This window comes from Temnothorax nylanderi, unplaced genomic scaffold (genome assembly GCF_030848795.1).
Source record: "Temnothorax nylanderi isolate EJ_2023f unplaced genomic scaffold, tnyl_v1.0 TNYL_tig0006_pilon, whole genome shotgun sequence".
NCBI classification, from domain to species: Eukaryota; Metazoa; Arthropoda; class Insecta; order Hymenoptera; family Formicidae; genus Temnothorax; species Temnothorax nylanderi.
Genome location: NW_027249068.1, coordinates 2,909,728 through 2,935,337, shown reverse-complemented (window position 1 = coordinate 2,935,337; position 25,610 = coordinate 2,909,728). Strand labels below are relative to the sequence as shown.

Sequence of the window (25,610 nt, the reverse complement as noted above, 5' to 3'; positions counted from 1 at the left end):
ACCTCGATTCTTGTGTGTACCTAAGTATATCCACATTCGTGTGTACAGACGCTTAATATAAATCCCTATTCTAACAAACTTGATAGGAAGACGATGAAAAATGTCAAGGGAATAACTTCGCGATGAGCTCTCTGTAATAAATACAAAAACTAGAGGAAGATACATAACAGATTGGAGGTTCGCTGCTAGATATTGCCTTTAGTGCCGTCCGGTTATAAAACATTTACCCCACGTGATAGAAGGAGTATATTGCAGAAATATATATCGACGAAAATAGATGGATAAGCGAAGAGTAGCGGATGCTGACGTCGAATCTTGTGTAAAACAATCACGAGAAGACTCTAAAAATAAAATCTTTCCTTCGCGGTATAACAATATATATAGATATACATATGAAACGACGAATATAAGCCAAAGTTAATAACAGACGACTGTATTTTTATCGAAATTTGAGTTACTTCTCTCGATATAAATAACTTGTTAAATAGACGATTCCGATCGATCTCAATGATCGTCGGCTATTAGCCATTGCTAGCAAAGTTATTTCTTATTTAACATAACAGATTGCATGCTTTATCGAAAATACCGCCGTTATCGTGACATGCGAACGTTTCCGTAAAATTTCCGCATCCACAGTAACGATCGACTCGACAACATTTGCTTTCAATATGACATTGTTTTCATCAACTTGATACTTTATAACGTGGCGTCGATGTGGCTCGTTGTCGAGCCGTTTATTTCATCAATGTTCCGATATGTTTCAATCTGCGTCGCTTGTAAAGCTATTCGTATACACATATCCGCGGAACGGATGTATGAATGTTTCTGGCATCTGTGGTGCAAAGATCGAGTATTCTCATGTACCATTATTTCATATAATGGTATGTGCCGTGTAGAATAGTTTTCAAACAAATTTTAATATTTCTACTGAATAATCATTTTAATTAGCCGGTAACAGCTGTTATATTGATAATGAACGTCATGAAAAGTCATTTAACATACATATCGACAGACATAAAATCGAAATTGAAACAATGTTATTCAATTAGTAGAAGTTAATTAGATTTTATTTGAACTCTAACTAAAGAATAAAATAATAATACAAAAAATACGTGTACTAAAGCGTATCCGATTAAGATACAAAATGTATATCTAAGGCTTGTAAGATGATTAGTTCTAGTAAATAATATGATTGAAAAACCATCACGTTCTACGATGCTGGGCCAATTACTTAATATAGTTATGTACTTAAAATTTTAGCGTAGCGTGTTGTAAATTTAATCTTCAAACTCCGTAAAAGTTTTAAAGTCGAGCGACGTACAGGTGTAATGGATGCCTTATATTGAACTATGGCACGATAGACCATGACATTCGAAATTGCATAACGTGGCATATTCATCAAATGTTGCCCTTTCATTAATTTCACAACGTCCTCTGGCCTTTATATTTTGTGCGAAACTCACGTTGCGGAAACTTCCGGTAAAGTAAAGTACTTATACGCCGCGCACTAGGAAGTTGCGAGACGAACCAAATAAAAAAATCGTACAAAACGCGTGCATGCTATACACGCATACCTCGATGAATTGTTCTTCCAAAAAAAAAAGGGATAGAATAACAATAGTTCTTTTGTGACCGAGACCTCGCTTTTAGTAAAGTAACGAGGGTGCTCAAAAGTGCTGATTCATTCTCGGAGATTTTCTCGGGTATACTTATAGTATAGAAGAAGGTAGCGGTATGTTTTATTAGCCCTTAAATTTCTGATCGCATCAAACTTCGATGAAAACTCAAAAAACTATGAAGGTAAAACTAGATTAGTCGAAATATTACTTAATCGTTTTAAATCGTGATACAAAAGAATAACTGAATAACGTACTATCGCAAAATTTATATGGATATTATGCAAAGTTTTATAAAAATACGTCTTTCTTAAATTTCCTGAAAAAATAGAAAAAGAAGTAGGGATACAAAATGTAGCTATTATATTGTTGATCCTGACAGATATGAAAATATTTCTACCTTATTTCACATTTCGACCATTTTTCTTATTACTCTTATATAACGCGGTCTTCTCCATATACAAATTCATGTCTTAAAAGACGATGGCGTCTTTTAAGATGGTTCATGCATAAAGGATTATACATGAAAATCTTTTTGGGGAAAAAGGTTTCTACAGTAATTTATGTAAGATGATCCTCCTATCGTCGGCTGTAAAAAGATTTCGCATAAAAAGGTCAAACGTGAGATTTAGAAAAGTTTTAGATAAGTTTTAGATAAGAAAAAAAGGTCTTTGGGATCATGTTTACTGTTTTCTTACATGATTTAGATACAATCTAACAAAATAGAAACTTGCTTAATGTACTTCTTCAAGGAAAAATATATAATTTTCTTGATGATTCTATCGCGTTTAACACAAAAAACCTTTGTTAAAATAATAAAATATTATATAATTTATCAGAATATTATTTTAACATAATAATTTGTAAACTGCCAAAACATTTTGTCAATTAGGTATGCAAAAGGAGACGATTACTTTGTTTATATAAGCATACCGATTTCTCAGCATGTATATCGACAGTTTTCGTTCGGCTATCGTATATAATGGAACGGTAATGTGATTGTCGCACCGTGGTTTCGATCTTCTACCACGGCACATTTAGCTACCGTGGCTTCATGGTGGCGGACATACCTAATTTTACCATCACGTACGCAACCGACCGCATGCTGTTCTTGCTGAGAAATTAGAGTAGACCGGCACCCTTTCCGTGGTCGGTCGTGCCACAGGTCAATAGTCTCCTTCAACGAATCCCAAACACTTCAATTAATAGGCTCGTTCAATTCCCGTGGTCGTTTATCGGAAACGCATTAGTATTACAGATCCGAAAGCGAGAGTTTCCTTAATTCGGCACGGTCATATTTTTACACGCGCTACGTGCCTAACCAATTGGAGAAACATTTGGAGATTCTGTTTTCTTTTCTTTTTAGTTTCAGTTGTAATATAATTCTAAACGGAATTGTAATAGAGTCACGATTCACCAAAGAATCATGATTCGGAATCCGTTACATACATATTTAATATTTCTAATTTAATGTACATTTAATATTTGTCATACAGTATCGGTCAAAAGTTGCATCATCTTCAAAAACATATAAAACGCAAGTAAATTATTTTCTTTGTATTTTCCTCAAAGCATTTCTATCAAAGTGTGAAATAACAGTACTAAAATAAAATTCGATAATATTTATGTACGTCTTTCTTCATTAAAGTAACGAGTTTCCTGTTTCCATAAGCTGATGTACTCTCGACCGGTATTGTATAAGATTTGCTTGTTGGAATCTGTGTGGTACCTAAGTCTGTTTTAGCATTCTTCAGCATTTTTACAATGAAAAGTGTTTAACGCTATCCCTCATAAAACGTGGACCTCAGATAAAACTAACAAGAAATATGTTAATCGATTGTCGGACCATATGTGTTATTCGTTTCTTTCCCAACACACAATGTTTGATTACAGGAATGCTATACAAGTGAAGTTTTTAATTTCCATTCTATAAATTAATAAATACGATATTGCATTAACCAGTTCGAATTTAATGCTATAAAAAAATAATAAAATGTAAATGCGACAGTAACTTTACTTCTTCTGCCTATTATATACGATAAAAGCTTTTTTAATCCACTTTGAGATTCAATCTTTTATTCGATTTTGATTTTTCTTTATCTATTTTGTGCAACAAAAGCTTCTTTTAATGTTGTTGGCATAGTAGTACGTTTTACAAACGTGACTGACCATTGATAAATTATTACTTACTGCTCGGTGTCCGCAGGGTCGTCGCTGGATGCACGTAATGCTGTGTATAAGGTGACGATTACAGCTGGCACTGGCCACCCGAGTCCCATCAGCCAATTCACTAATTTGTGCTCGCTAGTGAATGCACTCACTAGCAACGTGTGCAGGTAGAAGCCTTCGCAGAGCATCCAAGCGTAGTTTGTTAATAGAAAGTAATGAAGGACTACGTGCAGAACGCGACATGGTATCTGCAAAGTACGCGCACGACAGTTTATGAATGCCTCTTCAAAGTCACTCAAGTCGTATTCGCTCTTGCGAACTATCCGAGTAATTGTGCCACACTAAGCTTAAATATAATATAACAATATTTCCTGATGATGTTGATAGGTTTTCCCCATATTTTAATAATTCTATAATCAAATAAATTGTTATCATTTTTAACAATTTTCTAATTACATTATTCCATATATTTATCATTGAAAAATATTCTCTCCCGTATTTAGCTTCGTATCACAATTAGTCTGATTAATTCTATTATTCTTTATATTCAGTTTATTTTAAATAAACATCCATTTTCCATCAGCATAGACAATTTTTAGAATTTTTATAAATTGCAATTGATACAATTTTTATTAATTGTAAGCGTGTATTCTTTTTCTTTTCGATACATACTTACAATTAACTAAACCGCTTGAAAAGAAAGAAACTAGTTTTAAAGTTTTAATGATAGCACAAATGCTCTATTTCCGTTGTCTTAATAAATACGTATCTTGAATTATAAATGAAACATAGTCCTTTATTTTCATATATCTTTTCCCTTTTTTATAGACTTTTATAATATTTAGATTCTTAATACGTACGCCATTATTAAGTAGTAGATCCGTATTCGCTACTATGAACCTGTACCAAACCAGCCATAAGGCATTGTTGAACGCAAACGAGATGAATAGATTCATATGCAGCGTAATCCGTGCGCATCTGAGAGATCTGCGTGTAAAGAAACAGGAAAGTTCTCTCAATCGCACTTCTCTGAAGCCTTTTCAACGAGTCCTAAACTTCATGTTACAGAACAGTAAAGAAAGATCTAAAAGTGTTTCACTAAACAATTGTATATGAGTGACATCCGTCTAGATTAGGTCGCTAAACAGCATACTAATTTGATATTTCGAATAGAATTAATAGTCTACGTCTTTGTTAGTCTCTTCAGTGATAAGACTTACTTATTTGCTATAGATAAGAAACATCTAAAACTTGTTCAAATTAAATGACTATAATATATATAATAAATAATATAATAACACATTTTAATTTTTCTAGAAATCGATCTAAATTAAGAGCTTTTAATATTCACAACAATATGTTCTTTTTGCCTTTTATCTTTTGAGATACTTCTTAAAAAGTAAACTTCTTGTTCTCAGATTTTGAGAAACTACGAGTTCTGTTATTAAATTAAAAAAAGATATTATATATTTCCTCTTAAGCGATCCAATTTAATCGTATCTCAAGCGCAGAGGATACATCTGAAAGTAATTCTCAAAGTTTTTGCATTAACGTACTCTAGCGCGCATACAAATTTTAATATCCCGTTGAGATAGCAGAGATAATAACAACGTCGATAAATTTATAACTTACCGGAAGTACGTGAGAATTCCTAAGGAAAGCAATAGAGCTACCAAGGATATCGCGTATCCCGCCTCGTAGATTCCACTTATACTTTGCTGCCACTGTAATCATATTATCAAAAATTTAAAACTTCATTCTCACATTTCAGACCAGTTTGATAATTTTTAGAGTGTTGTCTTAATTTTTATTAATCCATATTACGCGAAGGGCGCGAGTTACGATCTTATTATTTCGTCAGAAAATTTCACAGTTTCAGATTGAGGGTCGACTACGATGTAGTAGAGAGCGAGTAACGCGAATCTGACCCCAATCGTTTCTTTGATTAATTATCATGTCGCCGTTGCAATCTCGTTGCGCGTGTACCGTAGAGGAGGCTAACTACCATCCAGATTTGTTAAATAAAATTATTATTTTTATTTTTTAGAAAGTATATTCTTTCAAAAATATAAATTTAGTAGATAATGTAGCTCAAAATTCACGCAGATAAAACAAATTTTTCGTATTAAATGAAAAGAAGTTAAATAAGTTGTTTCGAAAATAAGAAGAAACGATTGCAAAACAGAGAAATAGTGTAACTACTAATAAAACTTTATGGTGATAAAAATATTGAAAAAATTGTGAACGGTATTCTCTTTTTTCTTTTTAGTATATTTCAGGGCGAAAATTTCCAGGACCTATATAACAAATATAAAAATCTACATTCGAGAAATTTATCCAGGCCAGTCACGACTCTCCTCTATCGCTGTCGTAAACGCATTTTCGTAACAATATTCAAACCTGAAACTAGTTATTGGAAATCCTACGGATTTTGTGAATGTCAGAAAGTCGAGAAACTCGGAGCTCAGACTGAAATCATAAAAAAACTACGAGTCTCACGCAAATCGATTCTCCCATTTTTTCGTTCCGAAATATGCACGAGCAACGCAGTTCGCCTGGCGTTGTCGTTTTAAAATTCATCCGCTTACGAGATCCTCCGTGTCCCTCGGCCCCCTCGCAACCAACATATACTTCCTTTACGCCGTCGCATGCAAATCTTGCCGCATCTGCAAAGCAAAGTCGGCTAGTAATAGGGCTTCGTAACGTTGTCCTATGTATGACAAATGCCTGCCAGGCACGAAGTGTTTATGAGGCTCGCCGTCCGAAAAACATGCCTCATGACCTACGTCGAGGACGGTCGAGCTTGAAAAATTAATCGAGCTTGTTTCGCGTACGGAAGGAAAATTTGGGCTTTGTCCGAAAGCCCGAGCGTATAATCTCGCTCGTTATAAATATGTAAGACAAGCAGACGCTCCGCGATTTGCCATCAAAAGAATCTATTCCCGTATTTATTAGAAGTGGATGATGATAGTAGAGAGCCTGGGGAAAGGCATTAACCCGTTGTTCCCCGCGGGATAGGAACCAGCATTATTCTTAACCGCCACCGTACGAACGCGAACGTCACGTTACTTATTAACGCTACGGTTGCACGAAAGCCTACAAGTCTGTGCTTTCATGGCACACTATTCATGGATAAGGTGCTGCAGCTTAAATCGCGCGCAAATGTGAATTAATATTTAACTCGGAATGTATAAATCTCTTTGAAGTACAGGCGTTTACGCGAATGCTCTCAAGACAAAACAAAATTTAAAAAAAAATAAAAGCTACTAGATATATGTATATGTGTGACTTGATTCTTTTATTGTCGAATAATTCTTACATGTTATTACGTTTCACGAAATATAATTTGCTTTGGCAAAACTCGTTGTGAAGGCGATCTAATTTTTCGCAAGTGTTTATTATAATTACCACATAGCCATTATATCATCGAAATAAAGGCGAAATATGACGATTTAGCATAGCAATTTCGATATATGTAAAATATAGTGAGAACATTTTGCTGTTAATTCTAAATGGGATAAAGCAACGTTTCGATATTAAGTTTTCAATTTCAGAAGTCGAATAAGCCATAAAAGAGCCAAGACATGTGTATATATCGAATAGGATTACGGGGCACGCGATTGAAAGCGAAACATGAAGAGTTCATATCTTTAATCGAATCGATAAATATCATAATTATGAAAATTAGGTCCACACCGCACAGCTTTAAACGGATTTCACGCCGTGCTACGGTAGTTGGAGCTAAATAATTCATGAAGTTCGGATATACGCAGTCTCCGGATACTCCGGATACCGGGCTCTACCTTGAGATTACACGGCACTTGATACGTTAATAGTGTAGGTAGGTACGAGCCGGGTCTCTCTTCTTTCGGCTGGCCCAATCGGATTAACGCGGGTCCCGGAAATTATACCGCTGTTGCATGCGGGGACACGATAAATTTTATCTTAGCGAACAAAGCGATAATTGTATCCCACCGTTTCACCCATGTTTATTATGTATCGATAGTGAGGATTACACTATCTCCCGGCCGCGCTACATTGCAGCTTATTGTCGTTTGCGTCCGCGATCCCGTTAATATTAGGAGATAGATGAATCCTCAATTTCGTACATGTCGTATTGTCGAATTGAAATCGAGCTATCGCTGTTTACCGATCGTATTGGATTTTAGTGCGAAGTTCCCGCTGCGAACGCAATGAATTCGCGCGGAACGTGACAATATCGCGCGATACCATCAATTTCGACAATCGAGAGCTGCAAATCTATAAAATAATAAATCAAAACGATATAAATATTTACACTTTATATATTGCAAATTTTCAATTATTATAATATATAATCATACAATATAAGTATCTTTTTTCTGTTTTAATATTATATATTTGAAAAATGTTTTTATCTTAATATATTTTATATCTCTTGCGCGTGTATAGATAACATCCAAGTTTTGCATATAACTGAGTTTTACTAAAATTGCAACTTTGCACTTTTATTGTTGCAACGATATATATGTATTTCTAGCAGAATAAAACGGTAAGATTAGTTACGTATAGATATTATGCCAGTTTCGTAATATTCGATATGTAAAATGGAATGTATTTGACATATATCTTTTCGTCAAGAAATATGCTAAAAATGTTGCATGGATTAGTTGCGTGGATGATGTCTACACACTATTGCACGAATATTAGCAATTGTTGTTCGTTCACACAATAACACACACACACATTAAATCTCTCTACCTTAACGGCCCAAAAGATGATTTTTAGGAATTTTTTGTGGAATAATAGATTATCTTTTCAGAGGTTTATGTTTTTACTCATATTTTAACTGTGTATACAGTGGCAAGCCCATTTTTTAAATTATACGTCACTATTCAATATCTTGTAACTTCAACAATTTCTCAATGAAATTTGAAAGACATATTCTCCAGATATACTTTTAAATAATATGAAAAAAAAAAGAAAAATGGTATTTTTATAAAGTAGAGGGACTTTTTAACTAAATAATATTATTAACTTTAAACACTTGAAACAAATAATGACTCTACAATGGGTTATACAAAGAGTCAAAGAAGTAATCTTCAAACTAAAAGTAATGGAAATGCTTCTAACTATCTCTTGTCCTTGCCTTCCATTAGTTAATCTCTATGATTATCTCTCTCCCTCTCTAATAATTAGAACTGGAAATTTAAGAGAAAGCTTCGGAGCAGTTGCTTTCCGCGCGCGGAATATAAGAGAAAATACAGAGATTTTCAAGAATTAAATTTCAGAACTGCGAATAAACAGGGAAATCTTGTTTACTATTTAGACACAAGTCAATGCAAACGAGGACTTATCAGTATATTGGTTCAACTGCAAACTCAATGAAATATCATGCAAGTATTACATAACATTTTATTGCAAATTTTATATAACCAAGTGCGACCCTTTCGTTCTTATAGTTCTATTTTCTTATTGTTAAAAGTGTAACAAACGTCACATAAATTTTAACTATGGCATTTTAATTGCAAGTTAAAAAATTGTGATCAAAACGTAATCTTGTGAATAATATGTCGAAGAATAATTATGCAAAGAATAATCATGCAAAGAATAATCATGCAAAGAATAATCATGCACAGAGTAATTATAGTGCAAATATCATACATGACCGTCACATGACATTTCATTGCAACTTTTATATAACCAAGTTGTGCAACTCTTTCGTTCTTCTTCTTTTCAGTTCTTCTTACTCCTTGCTAAAAGTGTAATAAACGTCTGTCACAGAAATTTTTCCGGAACTTTATTCGAACTTGGACTTTCTGTGAAGTTGTTATTTTTCCTGGCACTTAATAGGTCGCGTAACGGCCAGGTTACATGTCTAAATATCCCGGCCGTAATATCACGCGACAAAATATCCCAGCCATAAGATCCCTGAGACTAAATATACCGCGACAGTATACCCCATGACAAAATATCCCGTGGCAATATATCTCATGACAAAATATCCCATAGAAATATATCCTATAAAATGTAGGGTAAAAATTTGGTATAATACTGACCATTCCATGCAGAAATATATTCAAAATTAAACTTATACACAAAAACTTATAATTTAGTAAAGTAATAATAACAGTTACATACATAAATACACATTAATCATTGAAATACAAATATAAATCGCCTCACACTACAACGTTCTGACCAATACCGGGTAAATAGTCGAGTAACTTAAAGCGATTATAAAGTTTCACAACATTTTTCAATCGCAGATCATAATTAACATACCGTTTGCGTCTTCTCGATCGAACGTTTCGGCCAGCATTTTGTTGTTCAACTATTAATTCAGTTAAATTTTGCTCAGCCTTTAAACAATCTATGAATTTACCTATCTAAGCATGATTCGCACTAATTTGCTCATTAAATGACTTGTGCCATCCTTCAACAACGTTATTTATTCTCGGTACATCGTTAACAACTGTATCGTAGTTATTCCACATTTCAATGTCAAGCAGAGCCTTCCAGCGTTTATTACGACGAAGTAGACCAATCCAGGTATGTTCATAATAATCTACAACTTCGCGCAAGTCATCACGATTATCAGTAAAATATTCAGAATTTTCAAGTACTTTAATCAACATTTTAATGGCAAACGCAAAATCGCTATCGCTACCATACCGATTTTGCAACCCAGCAAACTGTACATGTCGATAAACACATTGAGCGAAATGGAAATGACATCCTTTGATTGTGGTATCAAGAAAACACGATTCGAAAGCGGATATAAATGATTGCTCGAAGTCTACCATCAAAAAATCAGGATTAAGTCGAGGTTCAAGTTCCTTCAACACTGACAACACCGAAATGTACAAACGTTTTTGTTTCCCAGGAGCTAAGATATAAACTAATGGAAGGACCTTACCATCATGATAGCAATGAATAGTGTATAATTGAGCAAAACATGCCGGTACACTTTTAAATGTTCCGTCCGCAAACCAAGCATCACATGATGACAGGTACTCCAAATTTTTTGCAGTAGAAAAAATCAGCGTTCGTTTTTTCTTACCGCTATCGTAAATAAAAAAACTTTTCCCTTTATTAGTAACTTTGAAATGTTCTGGTATTTCAAGATCTTCTACATTGCTTGGGTTCATTAATTGAGGATTAGCGCGTGTCCTCGTCCGTTGTACAGTTCGATATAAAGACGAAACACTTGGCAATTCAGCAGCAGCCGATTCGGTTATGTTGGAAATTACAGCAGACACAATTGCACCTGTACTCTCTGAGGACTTTGCGGCTCGTTTCTTCATATTTCCAATAGCTATTCGCGACTCAACATATCCAACATTTGGACCATGATTGTGTTCAGTCATTTTCAGAACTGTTCCTGAAATTCAAAAAATTACACACGGAACAGTAACGAGAAGCAAAACCACTTACCATTCCGTTTCATTGAAGATGTGTATACTCGACTGCGACAACTATCCTCATACTTAATGCATCGCCAGACAACAGCATCAGTATTTTCACGATGTACACCATAAATAAAACCATGAAGCACTAATTGTCGCTTCCCCTTCTGACTACTTACAAATTTCAAAGGCATCGCACACCTGACCGCACAATTCTAATAGATTTAACCGACTGACAACCGTATCGAAAGTAACATCCAGACATATATTTACCATTACACATTCCTTATTATTGTTTATATCCGAACGTCGGGATAGGGGCATCGAGGCGTTCGGCGCTCTACCTCAGGTACAGCGCACATAATACATTCCACGTATAATTCGTGAGAACAATTCATGGGATAATTTATCGTGGGATATTTTGTCATGTAATATATTGTCATAGGATATATTGTTGCGGGATATTTTGTCGCAGGGATACTAAGATCGGGATATTTTGTCGCGTGATATTATGGCCGGAATATTTAGACGTGACACCAACGGCCAAACTGCATTAAAATAAATAAGTAACTTCACACATATTTCTGATCATGCTACATTGTCGATTGTAGCGCATTTTGTGCAATTTCATAAACAGCGCTTTTAGATAATAAATGCGTTGCAAATGATTTCCTTTTAAAATAATTGCCAAACAAAAGCGAGTAAGTTGATACTGACGATGAGAATTTCAATCAATTTACATGCTTTCGGAGGACGGGATTGGTTCAGTATACAATTACCGTCCAATGCATTTTAAGTGCGTTTATTTCCATAAGCCGTTTCCTAGTTTTACGATAATATTTATCTTAAAGTCCAGATGTTGCAGATGTTAGAAACGCGAATCGATGACGATGTGTAAACGTTCATCGTGTATAGAAGTGAATACAAAGGCTTTTGTCATACCGTCGCAGCACTACAAGCGCAAAGAATCGGTTTCATTTGAACATGCAACGGCGCGGCGCGTACGCGACCAGAATTCAGCTCACGGCAGACACGTGTGAATTAAAAACTCGGGAACAGACCGCCATCTCCGCGAGAAGCAAATGTATCACTGTGTAATTTGCAAAACAAAAAAAGATAGAGAGAGAGAAAAGAGATAGATAAAGGGTGCGCGCACAAAGGTAATTCGATTACGACGGCGTATCATTAGCGTAGTCTAATGAATTCGTTCGCAATTTCGTGTTCCACAGAATAACTGCCGAGATTAGAAGGATTAAGTAAACAGGAAGATTACTCAGATAGAAATCACTCAGGCAGATTACCTAGCTGGACAAGAATGGCAACGCTACATGCAAAAATACATATATCCTCTCGAGCTTTTCCGCTAAGCCGTCTGGCCTCATTCTCTGGACCCGAAAGATAAGTGCGCGTCTTATCGTCGTTCATAAAATAGGGTACCACGAAGTATTTTTCACCATTTCTTGTCCTTCGCATCAAATCCCTCACATTGTACGAATGATTATAATTGAGTAAACTCGTGTGAGCAATCGCGTCTAAATTGTAATTATGCGAAGAACTCGGTATATCTAATATTAAATTAATTTTCATGTTAATTATTTGACGTACAGTAGGATAGAAAATTGGAATGCGAAATACTTGTTATGTTGTTATGTTGTTGATAGCTTGGAAAGTTTGATCTCTAAAATTAGAAACTGAATAAAATTGAAGAATTATGCAGGCGGTCATTTTTAGAACCAAGTTGCACAATATTTAAAGTTTTTCTTACGTTGCTTCCTCAGTTGTTTTTCTCTAAATTTTTCAACTATTAATTTAATTAAAAAATTATTTTGCTGTCCCTTATTTGTGCTAGTAGTGTTGTTAAAATCATCAAAACGTTTCTCGCTCTTTTCAAGCTTTCCACATCCTTTCGCAAAGTTTAAAATTCTTTACTCGGTGCTTCGAATTTGTCTTCGTTTCATCTTGCGGTAACAAAACCTTGCTGTAAGAACTCGAAACGGGCTCCGTGGCGAGCGTGGCATTATGTTCGCAATTTTAGCAGCGTCGCGATGAAAAAGGCACGAGTATCGACATTGACGTCAACGCGTACTAGAAGTGAATGCCTTCACGACGACGTGATGGATACACTAAGAGAGAGAGAGAGAGAGAGAGAGAGAAGCGGCTATGACGGGCCACGTTCTAAAGGATGATCACGCTATGTGTATCGGTACCGAAATGAAGCTGGTCCTAATGAATAGAGCGCGGCTCGTCAAATACATGAGAAGGGTTGACACGGATGGCGTTACGTAAAAGCGACTCCTCGCAAGCGGGAAACGGGAAACGCTTCATCGTATTATCGTACTGCCTCACGCGTCAAAGGCACGTTGCTTTCCGACGTTAATCCTGTAAGAGCGGCGCCGCGCGGACGTCGAAAAATTTCTAAAGGGCGTAACTAGCGGCACGAAGGTCGCTTAAGATTAAAACCCATTTGTCTCGACGGATAAATTGCTTTGCCGCTTTAACGGTTTCGATACATCAGAAATATTTGGAGAGATACTGGCCGTTAAAAGGATAACATTTAAAGAGATTTGCGTATTGACAGAAACTGAGAAATTCAGGACAATTTCACGCTCGTTTCATTTCTACGCCTCGCGTTCTCTTTTTGCTGAAATTTCCGGTGCGCGCATCATAAATCTGTTTCACCGAGCCGTCACAGTTGCAGCGACGAGAAATCAATTCTTCGAAAATAAATCGCGAGAAACGTTTTTTTTTACTCTTTTGTTTTCGCCGTAACGTTATTATCCGAAATGACCGAAATATCGGCGATGCTCAAACAAATAATGTAGCAGACGCCGCCGTATCGTCCGTTGCAAGGCAGATTGCGAAGTCGCGTGATCGCTGAAATTGTTCCTCTGTGCAACGTTGCGATGCAAAATAAGTAATACCCTCCCTGTCGGATGCAGCGTGCGTGTCTTTCAAATATTTCAACAAATGCGCGCGTCCCGTTCGCTCAAACGATATTAGCTCTCCGGCGAATATACGAGTCGGCTGATCGTGAGCCTTCAGGCAGAATAACGCGGAATCGAACCCATGTCAGAATGGCGATGTCCCGCACGAGACTGAGAGGATGTAAAACTGGGACTCGCGTGTGAGAATTTGTATGTTATTTCCCAGAGGGATTAAGCTCTTTCTCCCCCCCCCCCCTCCTCACCCTCTCCTTCGCGTCGTCCGATAATTTTAACCATCGAATTTTTCAAATATCTTTAAAGGTCGCGATCCCTTTTATACGGCAATGTTCTTCGATATTCCGTCTCTTTGACGTGGTAAAGCTAGAGATATCTTTGATAGTCAATTTATTGTATACGCGAATAGAGGCAAATACATTAAGAAATAACTCACGCTCAGATCCTGTAGATTCACACAAGTCGTGTAATTGCTCCATATTTGATTAGATTCGGGATGTCGGAACCACGTACCGTTCAGCTCGCAGTATTTGTGCGCCATCACTGCAATAGAAAGTGTTGGAATATCAAATGAGATGTATAACGTATAGGAATGTTGAGAAATAAAAACATCGTTGAAAAATAAACATCGGCATTTATCGATTTTTTAATTACCAAACCTTAGCGGCATCTCTGGTAATAATTATTATTAACGGAATTTCGCACGACCAGTCATTCTCTATGACATTTTTCATATTGGAATTAATTAAAAGTCCCTCAATTTTTTTCACTTTGATTAACGATACGCTTTATACTTCAATGCAATCTTCTCGCTCCATACGCTATGCAAACAAGTAAAAAAATGTATGTGCCACAAATGGCCATGTGCCTTAAAAGAAAAAGAATTTACATGTGATTTATATCGTTTCGACGTAGCATATTTGTCAATGGTTAAAAGAGAGGTGGAAACGCGAAAGGAGAAATATATATCCTGACGCTGATTGTGTAATCATCCACGAAGTTACGTCCGCTTCTTGTCGAAGCTCGTTCAAACTTCCGTCTATCCCGACGAACAACAAGCTAATTTAAAATTTCCCGATGCAGAGTAGTTTGTAAAAACTGTGCCGGCGGCGTCGCATGAAGAATCAAGAGCTGGCGGTCCACCCATTAAGCGGATAGAGAGGTAGGATTATTCCTCTTTGCGCAACCACGATTTAATAGTTCGCAAATAAAACAAAATGCAAATTGAACTTCAGTCCACTCTGCACTCCTACGAAACGCCCGCGCCGCGCCGCCTGGTTAAACTTATATCTTTGGGAAAAATGAACTTTGACTCGCGTAGCCACCTTCTGGCGTTTTAATGCTCTCTTCGCGCTCTTTTCCAGACTTAATTAGCTGATGAGGTACGATGTAAATATCCGGAGTGTATGCAAGTAACTGCGAGCTAATCTGTGCGTAATTACCTTTCTGTTTGTCCGAAGCGCGCGCGATCTCTGATCTTTATAAATTCTCACAAATAGAATGACGTGGTAGTCGATTCAAATAAAAATACGTAATATAATTTATAAAAGTAAAAGAATTGGAAAAATAGATAGAAGAGACATCGAAGCCATATGTTATACTTATTGTGCGCTTCAATTACAATGCATTGTAGATTGCGAGGAATAACATGTTTGACGGAGACGCTTATCAATAAGTTTTGTCAATCGGAATATTATGTACTATATACAAGAGCAGAATTACACCCAGCACAAACGACCGTGTCGGCAAGCATGGAGCAGCGATTAAACTCCATTCGTTGTAAAGAGAGTTGTGGGGAAAAGTACATTACGAAGACGCGACCGCGAGAAATGGCATGGTCGCACGCAAGAGAGTCCGAAACGATGCGAGTCTTTCCTCGAGTATTACCCCGTAATTCGCCGCAAATGGCGCAAAGCGAAATAGCGTTTCTCGTAACAAATGCATCGCGATACAACGTGAGTGAATAATGCGGCGCGCAACTTGCTCCGACAACAACGGAATATTAGAGTATATTAGAGCGAATCGCCGTAATTCGAAATTCCGCCATGCATGCCCGAACTCCGGAGCTATATATCACAATAGTAACAGTTCTGGACATATCGCCTTCGAGGGAAATCAATTTTCCCCTCGAATATATCCAAATTACGTGACGCGCATCGTCACGTGCAAGCAATTTGATCCTGTAAAGCCTACCGGTTATTCTGGCAATTATTTCCCTTTCGCAGCCACGCTTAGACTTGCGGCTCTCTCTACTCTCTCTTCCTCCCCCTCTTCCACCCCACCCCTCTTTCTCTCTGTCTCTTTCTGTTCTAACATTCTGAAAACCATTAAAAATATCGCCGCGATTGTTCTACGGTGCAACGTATCCAATTTGCGGATTAACTGGCACAATGCAGATCTTACTAAAAAAAATTTAGATAATTATGACTGGTGACGAATTAAAACAGATATAGCATCTTCTGAATATTCTTTGAAATAGTAGCTGTTGTCCAAATAGAACACGATATTTCCTGGAAACAATTTATGTTTCATTTCCTGTTAATTGAGCATTAGCGGCAATGAAATTCACGCACGTTAAATACTTTCGTTTGTTCTCTTATGGGCAGATAAGATTATAACATATGGGATGGGATTATAACATTAGAAATATGATCCCGTTTTGGTGAGAATGTTCATTTCTATAGCAGGAATTATCGATAACACCAAAGTGCAGTTTTATATATAGGTACGTAACAATTGTTTTTTTTTTCGTAAAATTGCGGATTAATATTTCAAAATTGAACTAAACCAATAATCAAACAGTGTGATATAAAAAATAGATAGGCAGGATATTCTGGAACTGTGATGATAAAATTGTGATATTATTATTTTATCAACAATACATGTACTTTTATTTTTGGGTATTAGTTATACAATTGTTTAAATTAAAACACTTTTTAAAGTATTATTAGTGACAAGTTTTACACGTAGCAGATAATCTTATCGAATGGGTTAGGGTCTTTAACAACCATTGCAGAGAAAAGTGCAAGAGAGAAACGTGCAAAACTGAATAATTCAAATTTGATTGAAAAGCTGCGTTACATGCAATATGTTTATTCGGAAAGAGAAAGAAGGGAAAGAAAGGGAACACACGAGAGGAAATTACGCGCATAGCGCATAGCGATTATTTGCGAGCTCGTGTGTGGTTGCTCATTATTTTGTGATGAGGGTCGATCGATCGCGAGAGTCGGAAGACTCGCCTACAAACCCGCCGGATGTTCGCCGAGCGTAAGGTATCGATGTCTGCCCTTAATTCGTCCATCACCCCTTTCTTGCATCTTCCCTTCCGACAGGCGCCGTCGTTACATCACATTTATCTTCCCCCAACTAGATGCTCCACCCAAGCTTTAAAAAAATATATGTACATATATATATATATATATATATATATATATATATCTCGTCTAGTTCATCTGTATACATATACAGATAGGTATATACAGATGAATGCGCACACCCAGCATACACGCAGTGGCCTTTAACGCGGAGCTCTCTGTGCAGCTGTGGCGCGACACGACGAGATTTATTCGCAAAATTAGAATGGCAAAGCGCTCGTTAAAAAAGGAATGCGCGACGTTTAATTCCCGAATAAAAGCGGAACGCAATGCTTGTCCGGCGCACCGCACCTGCGACCTACGATCGGACAAGCAAGAAAAAAAGGGAAAATAAAGAAAAACAAAAAAAAAACGAAAGAGTATGCGATACTCGGCGGTCCAAAAGCGTTTCACGATAATAAGGAGATAACGAAACGCCATTAGCGGCCGTTGTTTCCTGAAATGCGATCTCGTTGGAAGATAACAGTTTCGCTAGGGACTGCGCCCGCCTGCCTACGTGCGGGCATATGCTATTTTGCACCTCGAATCAGCATACCTAGTCCTACCTTTGACCCATTAACCATTCCGGACGGTGCGGTCATTTTAATTAACGAGATTAACAATTAACGGAAGGGAGGATATTAACGGGAAATATGAGGATATGATTCTCTTTCCGGCAGAGTACGGATTAATTCCGTTTGGATTAGTAAATGAAACGACATTACGTTCATTCTATTTCACAAATATTTTATAGATATTTTTAACATTTTTCTAAAAAAATCTCTAAATCTATAATTTCTAAATAAGAATATCCTTTAACATCGATCTCACTCAGCAAAAGTTTCTTCAGAATTATTACATAATTTGCAAAATTGATCCATATTTTGCACAATATATTATCTTTAAATCTTTTTTCTTCTAGTTTCTTGCCTGACATTAATTTTAAAAATCATCGTTAATCTAAAAGAATAATAAAAACAAGCGAATTTTAAGTGTTTACGAAATTATTTACGAAACCGTGTTCAAATATAAAAAAATGTATTGTAAATTGATTTTTATACATATTATGAAGCATCAACATTACTGATAATGAGTGCAAATCTTTTATTTAATTATTGTAATATGCATTCTGTAATATTAATTACATCTCTGAATATATAATGTAAATGCATGTACATAAATAATATAAACCGGTTTTCAATGCATTACATTTTCAATGCCTATCAAGAAAATGTAATAATAATAATAATAAGATCAAGATAATTATAAACCCTCTGCAGTACAGTTCATCATATAAATAATACGTATTATGGTAAAAACTTACACATAATAAATACACACAAATCAATATATTATGTTGTCTAAATGTACTTTTATTTCTCTTTTGAGAAATTAGTTTTGAGCGCATTAGTTTTGACTTTCAGCTTCCCTCAGTAACAACTTATCAGGACAGAGGCTGAAGGTGATGAATGTTAGTAGATTCCCTACAGCCCCAGACTAATATTACGAGCTCCCTAAGGACACGGAGATGACAAACCAAACGCAATTAAGTGCGTGTCCGTCGTAAAATCCTTCCTGTTCATCAATCCTGTCGTAACATGATCTTTTGTAAAGCAGCTATTATTAAATCACAAAAGATTTTGTTTCTTTTGTATTGGATATTAAACCATATTAAACCATATTACTCTTTAAATGTCAAGCATAGAAATATTTTAGAATTTTAAATAGGTAATTTTGTATATATTTTATTTCGTTTATAGATTATGTACAAAAGAATTAACGATATATATATATATACAATATAAATAAATTAATGACAGAATATATCCTTATCGCCATAAGTATATGTATATATATCCATCAATGTCTTGAACAATTGTAAAAAAATTCAAATAAAATATACTTTGTACATTAATGTTACAAAAATAGAAACACATGTAAAAAAATTGAAAGAATTTTTTTAATAAGTACTGAAAGTTATTTGTGTATCGAAAATTCCATCTATAGAAAAATGTAATAAAAATATTAAGGGATTGCTTCTTATTTTGATAACTTACTGGTAATACATCCCGTCCAATATTCTTGCTTCATTTATATATATGTTCTGTCTTATATTTTTACTCCAAATTCTTCTTCTTCTTTTCTTCCTCCCTACCTTGTCCAATAAATCTCTCTCCATGGATTCAGTTAAGTTAACGCAGCTAAACTCCTCTCTCATCTCGTTGCAGCAGCTGGCGATGCACTTGGCAAGTTTTGACGGAAACAAGTTTCTACGAAACGTCAAAGGGAAAAGTTTGGTATTGAAATATTTTTTCCTTCGGAAAGGAGCGGTCCTGGTTCGGGGCATGCAATCAGGCGACGTTTGTGCACAGTCGAGAAAGAATGATTGTGCATATTGTGTTCGAAATGACTGGTCCGGAGAAAGAAAGAAATTGTCTGGGAGTAGCCAGAACGATTCGCTCGTTCGCGAGATTTGCACGATGCACGGATACGCACAACGATCCGAGAGATGATGCGAGTCGCGGGCCGATATCACACCTCGGATATCTTTGGATATCAAGTACTGTGAAGTGAATTGAGCAGCATCGCGAAACTTTGTTAATATCGTCATAGTGCTCGGGCGAAAGTTCCGGTACCTGTTTCGCCGATACTGATACATCGCGCTACGATGACGCCGACCAACGTCGACCAACACCGACGACATCGACGGTCGACGGCGCGGTGCGGTGTCGCGGTGTCGGCTGTCGGCGTTACCCATGAAGGATCGATAACGCTCTCGAACGATCTCATGCGCGGCGTATCAATTCGCCGCATCCGTTCGAGGACAGCGAGTGCTTAGCTGCAGATTCGACGCTAATAGATCATGGACCAGAGGAAGAGGAGGAATTAATTAGTGTTTGCGTAGTTCTTGATGTCTGGAAGAGACGGTACGATGTATTCGTTAAGCACTGTTGAATACGCTTGGAGAAACAATTTTTGTCGACATTTTTATTTCACAGGAATGTGTGATGCGTGGTTTTAGAAGGAGCTTCTAAAGTATCTCGTAAAAGTTGATATTATAGCTAACCGCTATCCGACCTACTTTTATGCGTGTAACATCCAGACGAAATTTACATTTGATCTTGAGTGGTTATCGAATCTTCGCTTTTTATTGAGAATTAAATCGGATTTAGAACCGCACCCGGCGTTTCGGCGAATAACGTTGAGAGATACATTTTAACGCGGAGCTAATCGATATTCGTTTCGTTGCTCCCGGATTTTCACAACGTTTACGTTTACTTATATCCATAGAAATCATCGCAAAGTTTATATAGTTACACTCGACGTTATCCGTCGTAAAAATTCTGAAATCAAAAATCCGTGCACGTTTCGCGCGTTGCGCATTAATTAAATCCTGACATAGATATCTCAATATAGCTATAGAATATAACGTAAATCATATAGAAGCAAAATTGGATATTTTGCCTCTTGAATACATTCATAAAAATATAACAATAAAATGTTGTAATACCGAAAGGGAATGGTTATCTTTTCAGTATAGTCGTACGTTTGTCAAACACATTAGTGTATGTAAATATGCGCTTTCCAACGATCAAGTGTGTGTTGCACATTACTGCGGTTTTTATTTCTCTTTTTACCCTAATGCCCTGCGCGGAGAGTTTTAACGGAGAGATATATTTGCAGCTGATTTATTTCGTTTACTTTTCGTTTACTTTTATTTACTTCTCACAAAATACTAAAGATTCTCTTCGCGAATATCACGTAAAGTGACCTATTTTCTCGTCAGTGTTAGTCTTTTCGCGACAACGCGACGAGACCACAGCTATATGGCGTGGCCAAGTGTCACTCTAAAAGCACTATCCTTCTCCATATGTGTACAGCTGAAATGCAATTCTACAAAGTATTGTAAATCGTTCAAGATACTACTGCAATTTGTCTATAATTTAATAACATGTCCCCGCTATGTGATTCATGCTCTATAAATTTAACGAAAATCTTCGGCGAGTTATAATTATAATGATTTTTTTTATACGAAGGATGTTTTCCACAAGTTACTTACAGCGGTCTTATGTATAATAAAAGCGTTGAAAATTGCGACAATAAAAGCATGCTTGGATACAAAAGGAGTCTATACGAAGGTCCAAGCATTCCATGCAATCAGATTTTTCGTTTTTGATAGCCTAAAAGTTTTTAGCTCGCAACGTAACCGTAACTCGATCCATTAAGTACCAAAGTAGGGAAGTGAGCTATATCTAAGATGTTCTATTTTACCAGAACAGTTTCATTTTACCAGACCAGTTCCATTTCTTCTTTTCCAGCACGTAAAGAGAAGAAAGAGATTGAATGAAGGATCACGAATTCGTATCAATTTCATTCTTTTGCTTCGACAATAGAGTCAATATTAAAGATAAGCTAAAAAAAATGTAATATATATAAGCTTATGCTTTATTAATATATTCAATTTTTTAAAATAGCACAAATATTTTTATAATATTTAATCCATTTAATAACTTTTTAAATTAAAAAAAATTTACACATGCAAAAAATAAAAAAAAAGATATAATGATTTAATATTATTAATAAATAATGAATGATAAATGCAATCAGAGAAATCTTGTTCGTAAATCAACTTTTCGGTGTGCTTTGTGGAATTTTCTTTTTATGTTGCTGTGTCACCTTGTACTTATTACTTGGCTTTAAGAAACAGTTTTATTATCATCACTTATTAGTTTATTCTACTAATAATATTTAAGATCTACTCATTCTATTTATTGTTTATACGTTTCAAACATTTATCGTTGTTTTAATCCTTAACGATTCTTTTTCATTAGTAATGTAAGTTATTTCATTATTAACTTTATAATGTCATCACAAAAGAACTCACATTTAACAAAACGTAATCAATTTTTTCCGAACAAGATCAGATAAATTTTGTGAATGTAATAAAATGCCCATTATGCAAACAAGCTTAAAAATAATAATATGTTTATTATGTTAATTATAATCGCATGAAATATTTAAATGTAAAAAATACAAGTAAACTATTAATATGTTGACTGTCCACTGTCCAGCGAATTTTCTATATAGAATTATTCACCTAACTTAATGACTCGCAATCTATTCGTTGTATGGCAAATATTATAAACAAAAATTACACGATAGCATGAAGCATGAAGAGGAATATACACTACAGCAATTTCTTTTCCTGCATTTTTTATATATTGAGTTTTGAAGGTTACTTCGAGTTTTTTAAATAAAATATCTCATATTTTTGTTTTTAATGAAAATGGAAAAAGCATTGAACGCTGGATAAAAAAAAAATTAAGCCATATTAGATCTAAAATTTATACTTAATAAGATGTTTGCAATAGAAGTTCTACTCGTATATTAAATACTGTTCAAAGTGCTGACCAAATCGATACAAACATTTAATCGATTTATAATTAAAAAACATTCTACAGTGTAAATTAAGAGATTCTAATACGTGCTTTTGTGATACGTTCTTACATATCTTTTGGTGGTGTTGGTGGCTTACAATAATTTTAACTTTATTTTTATTATATTAGTAGAATCAGCGTAGTAGAATAAGGTAAGTGATGATGGACCAAGAATGGGACCTTGAGATACCAGGTGGAATATTGAAGTGGAGAAAGGAAAAGGGGAAATTTCTCAACAAGTGCTGCTTGTGCTATGCTCCTCCTATTTATAAGGATTGCAATAAAAAGACAACAGAGCAGAATAGGCCGTATTACCTACTGCCGAAGTTTAGGAGACTAGGAAAAGGTCGTGACTGACCGTCTAGAATGCTTTTGTAAAACCAAGAATGATCAATACGGTCAAGGACACAAAATCGAATTTTCACAGTATACAATATTCTTATTTCAAGGACAAGCAACAAATAAGCTACTGTGATTGACGATCCCTTGAGTGCGCGCACATGCAATTCGCGATAACAAAGCCGATTAATTATATTTTGCTGAATTAACATACATGGTATGAAGATTGTATCGCTACCGCATCGAAGGCGCGGCCCACATGTTCCGTCCAATATCTCCGTTTAATTCAGGGAACATGACGCGATTATTATCACCTTCGTCGCTATCGATCAAGAATTAAAAACAATCGCGAGGCAACAAGATCACGGAAACATTTAAATCGGATAAAACATGCGCATCGTATACATGATATTTATCAACTAAAAAAAATCTGATAATATCAGAGATAAAACACGGTCGCGAATATTTCAAAGTTTCAAAGATCTACGTTTTACATAATCGATATTAACAGGTGAAATATCTGTCATAAATAATACATACAATATAATAATAGAAACTATTAAACCGATGTTGATGCGTATTTAAAAAACAAACATATATAATACTTATAAATATTAAAGAAAACAGATTTTTCATCGTAGATGGCTATAATGTCCGTTACATTGCTTTCCGCGGAATACCATACGCCAAACCTCCGGTTGGCGAACTCAGATTTAAGATAAATATAGAATCTTGTCGTTACACGGAAAAAAAGACTTGGTTGAGATAAGAGAAAAAATGGTCGCCTCGACCAAGTCTAATGCGCCTGAATCCGGGATCACTCATTTATCTTGTTATTTGCGTGAGTCAATTTAGCATCGACACCGGAGAACCGGCGCCTGTCGCATGTAACACTGATTACACTAAAGAAAGTGGTCAAAAAAATTGACTTACACCACTATGGCTTTAACCCCTCCATATATATATATATATATATATATATATATATATATATAAACTAAAATGTCTGTATATAACTTTAAATGTTTATATAATCTTATAAAATAAGTATTTATATATAATTGTTTCTAAGTTTTTTCCGAAAGCTGCGCCCTCCGTGCAAGATAGGCTCTTGTGCGGAGCAAACTGGGCTCCGTCTTTCGGAAAGAGACGTTAAGCCGTTGGTCCAAAGGGTTAAGTGAGAGGAGAAGGGTAGTATTGGATGAGAATTGAATAAAGGGTTGGGAACGTCCCTACAAAACGCCTTGCAACCCTGAGGGGAGTCAATAAACGTATTTATCTTTATAATTGTTTCTATATTTAGGATCCGGTATCAGCGGAACCATGGTCCGGTGATAGAGACGCCTCGAAGTACGGAAACAACGCTGTTCAAGTAAATCTTTTCACACGCGAAGTTGAGGGCGAGATGAAGATTGTCTCTATTTAAATGTGTACACCATGAAAATCGAATCTTAGAAAAAAAGTACAGTTATGGTATGGATACATGGAGGTGGCTATTTTATAGGCTCCGGTGATGCATCCTTCTGTGGTCCCGATTATATTATATCGTACAGAAGAAGACGTAGTATTGGTTACTGTGAATTATGGATTAGGTTCTCTAGATACGTTATCCATTATTTCGATATGTATTTCCTGTATGTTACTTATGTGCGTTTTTTTCAAGTTTCTTCAAAAGATGTAAACATACATTGAGACTTATTTTTTTTTATATTTCAAATATAAAAAATTCATGTATTGTAGCCCACAAACAAGTTACGTTAGATATTAATATTTGTCTGCAACATATAGACGTATATAATAAACTGAGCGTTTCCATTGGAGAGTTTCCGGCAAAATCTGAAGGACAGAAGATACCTATGCTTGCGGAGACGCTTTCCTTTCCTAATTGTCACAATTCAGTCTATTATGTACGTCTATGGTCTGCAATCAAATATTAATACAGAAAATAAAAATGGTTATAGAATGAATACAATTACTTGTTATTAAGAATATTAAATAAGAGTAAGATATTCTTACTTAATTATTACAACAAATATTTCTAAAGTCAAAGCAAATACTTCTGTAATAAAAGCAAAAGGTTATTTATAATAAATAGAGAATTATGTTTTTATTAACTCTGAAACAATACTTTTCGTTCTACGTTTTGTTTCGTACATCTATTTTTATCTTGAATATGTCGATCTTATAAAAAAAAAGAGTTAAATGGTTTCAGGCTTTTTGAATCTCAACGATAAAGTGGCAGCAGGTAATCAAGGTCTAAAGGATGTGGTCATGGCGTTAAAGTGGGTTCAAAAAAATATATCAGAGGTTGGTGGAGATCCATGTCACTATCTTTGGCGAAAGTGCTGGTGCAGCCTATCACACATTG

The 25,610-nt window shown here is 35.7% G+C and overlaps 1 protein-coding gene and 1 long non-coding RNA gene across 12 annotated transcripts in view; one reads left to right on the top strand and one right to left on the bottom strand.

The window, feature by feature from the left end:
* Dh31-r (Diuretic hormone 31 Receptor) overlaps positions 1-25,610 on the bottom strand; it is a 103,363-nt gene that overhangs the window by 6,131 nt on the left and 71,622 nt on the right. For all 11 annotated transcript variants that reach the window (XM_071718399.1, XM_071718362.1, XM_071718379.1 and 8 more), the window contains 4 exons: positions 14,549-14,655; positions 5,418-5,509; positions 4,646-4,772; positions 3,807-4,033 (listed from right to left, as the gene is read on the bottom strand). In XM_071718399.1, coding sequence (XP_071574500.1) covers positions 3,807-4,033; positions 4,646-4,772; positions 5,418-5,509; positions 14,549-14,655 — 553 coding nt within the window. The remainder of the gene's footprint in view (positions 1-3,806; positions 4,034-4,645; positions 4,773-5,417; positions 5,510-14,548; positions 14,656-25,610) is intronic.
* LOC139780066 (uncharacterized) lies at positions 23,806-25,356 on the top strand. The gene is made up of 2 exons (XR_011720102.1): positions 23,806-24,670; positions 24,747-25,356. It is a non-coding gene; the product is annotated as an uncharacterized lncRNA (long non-coding RNA).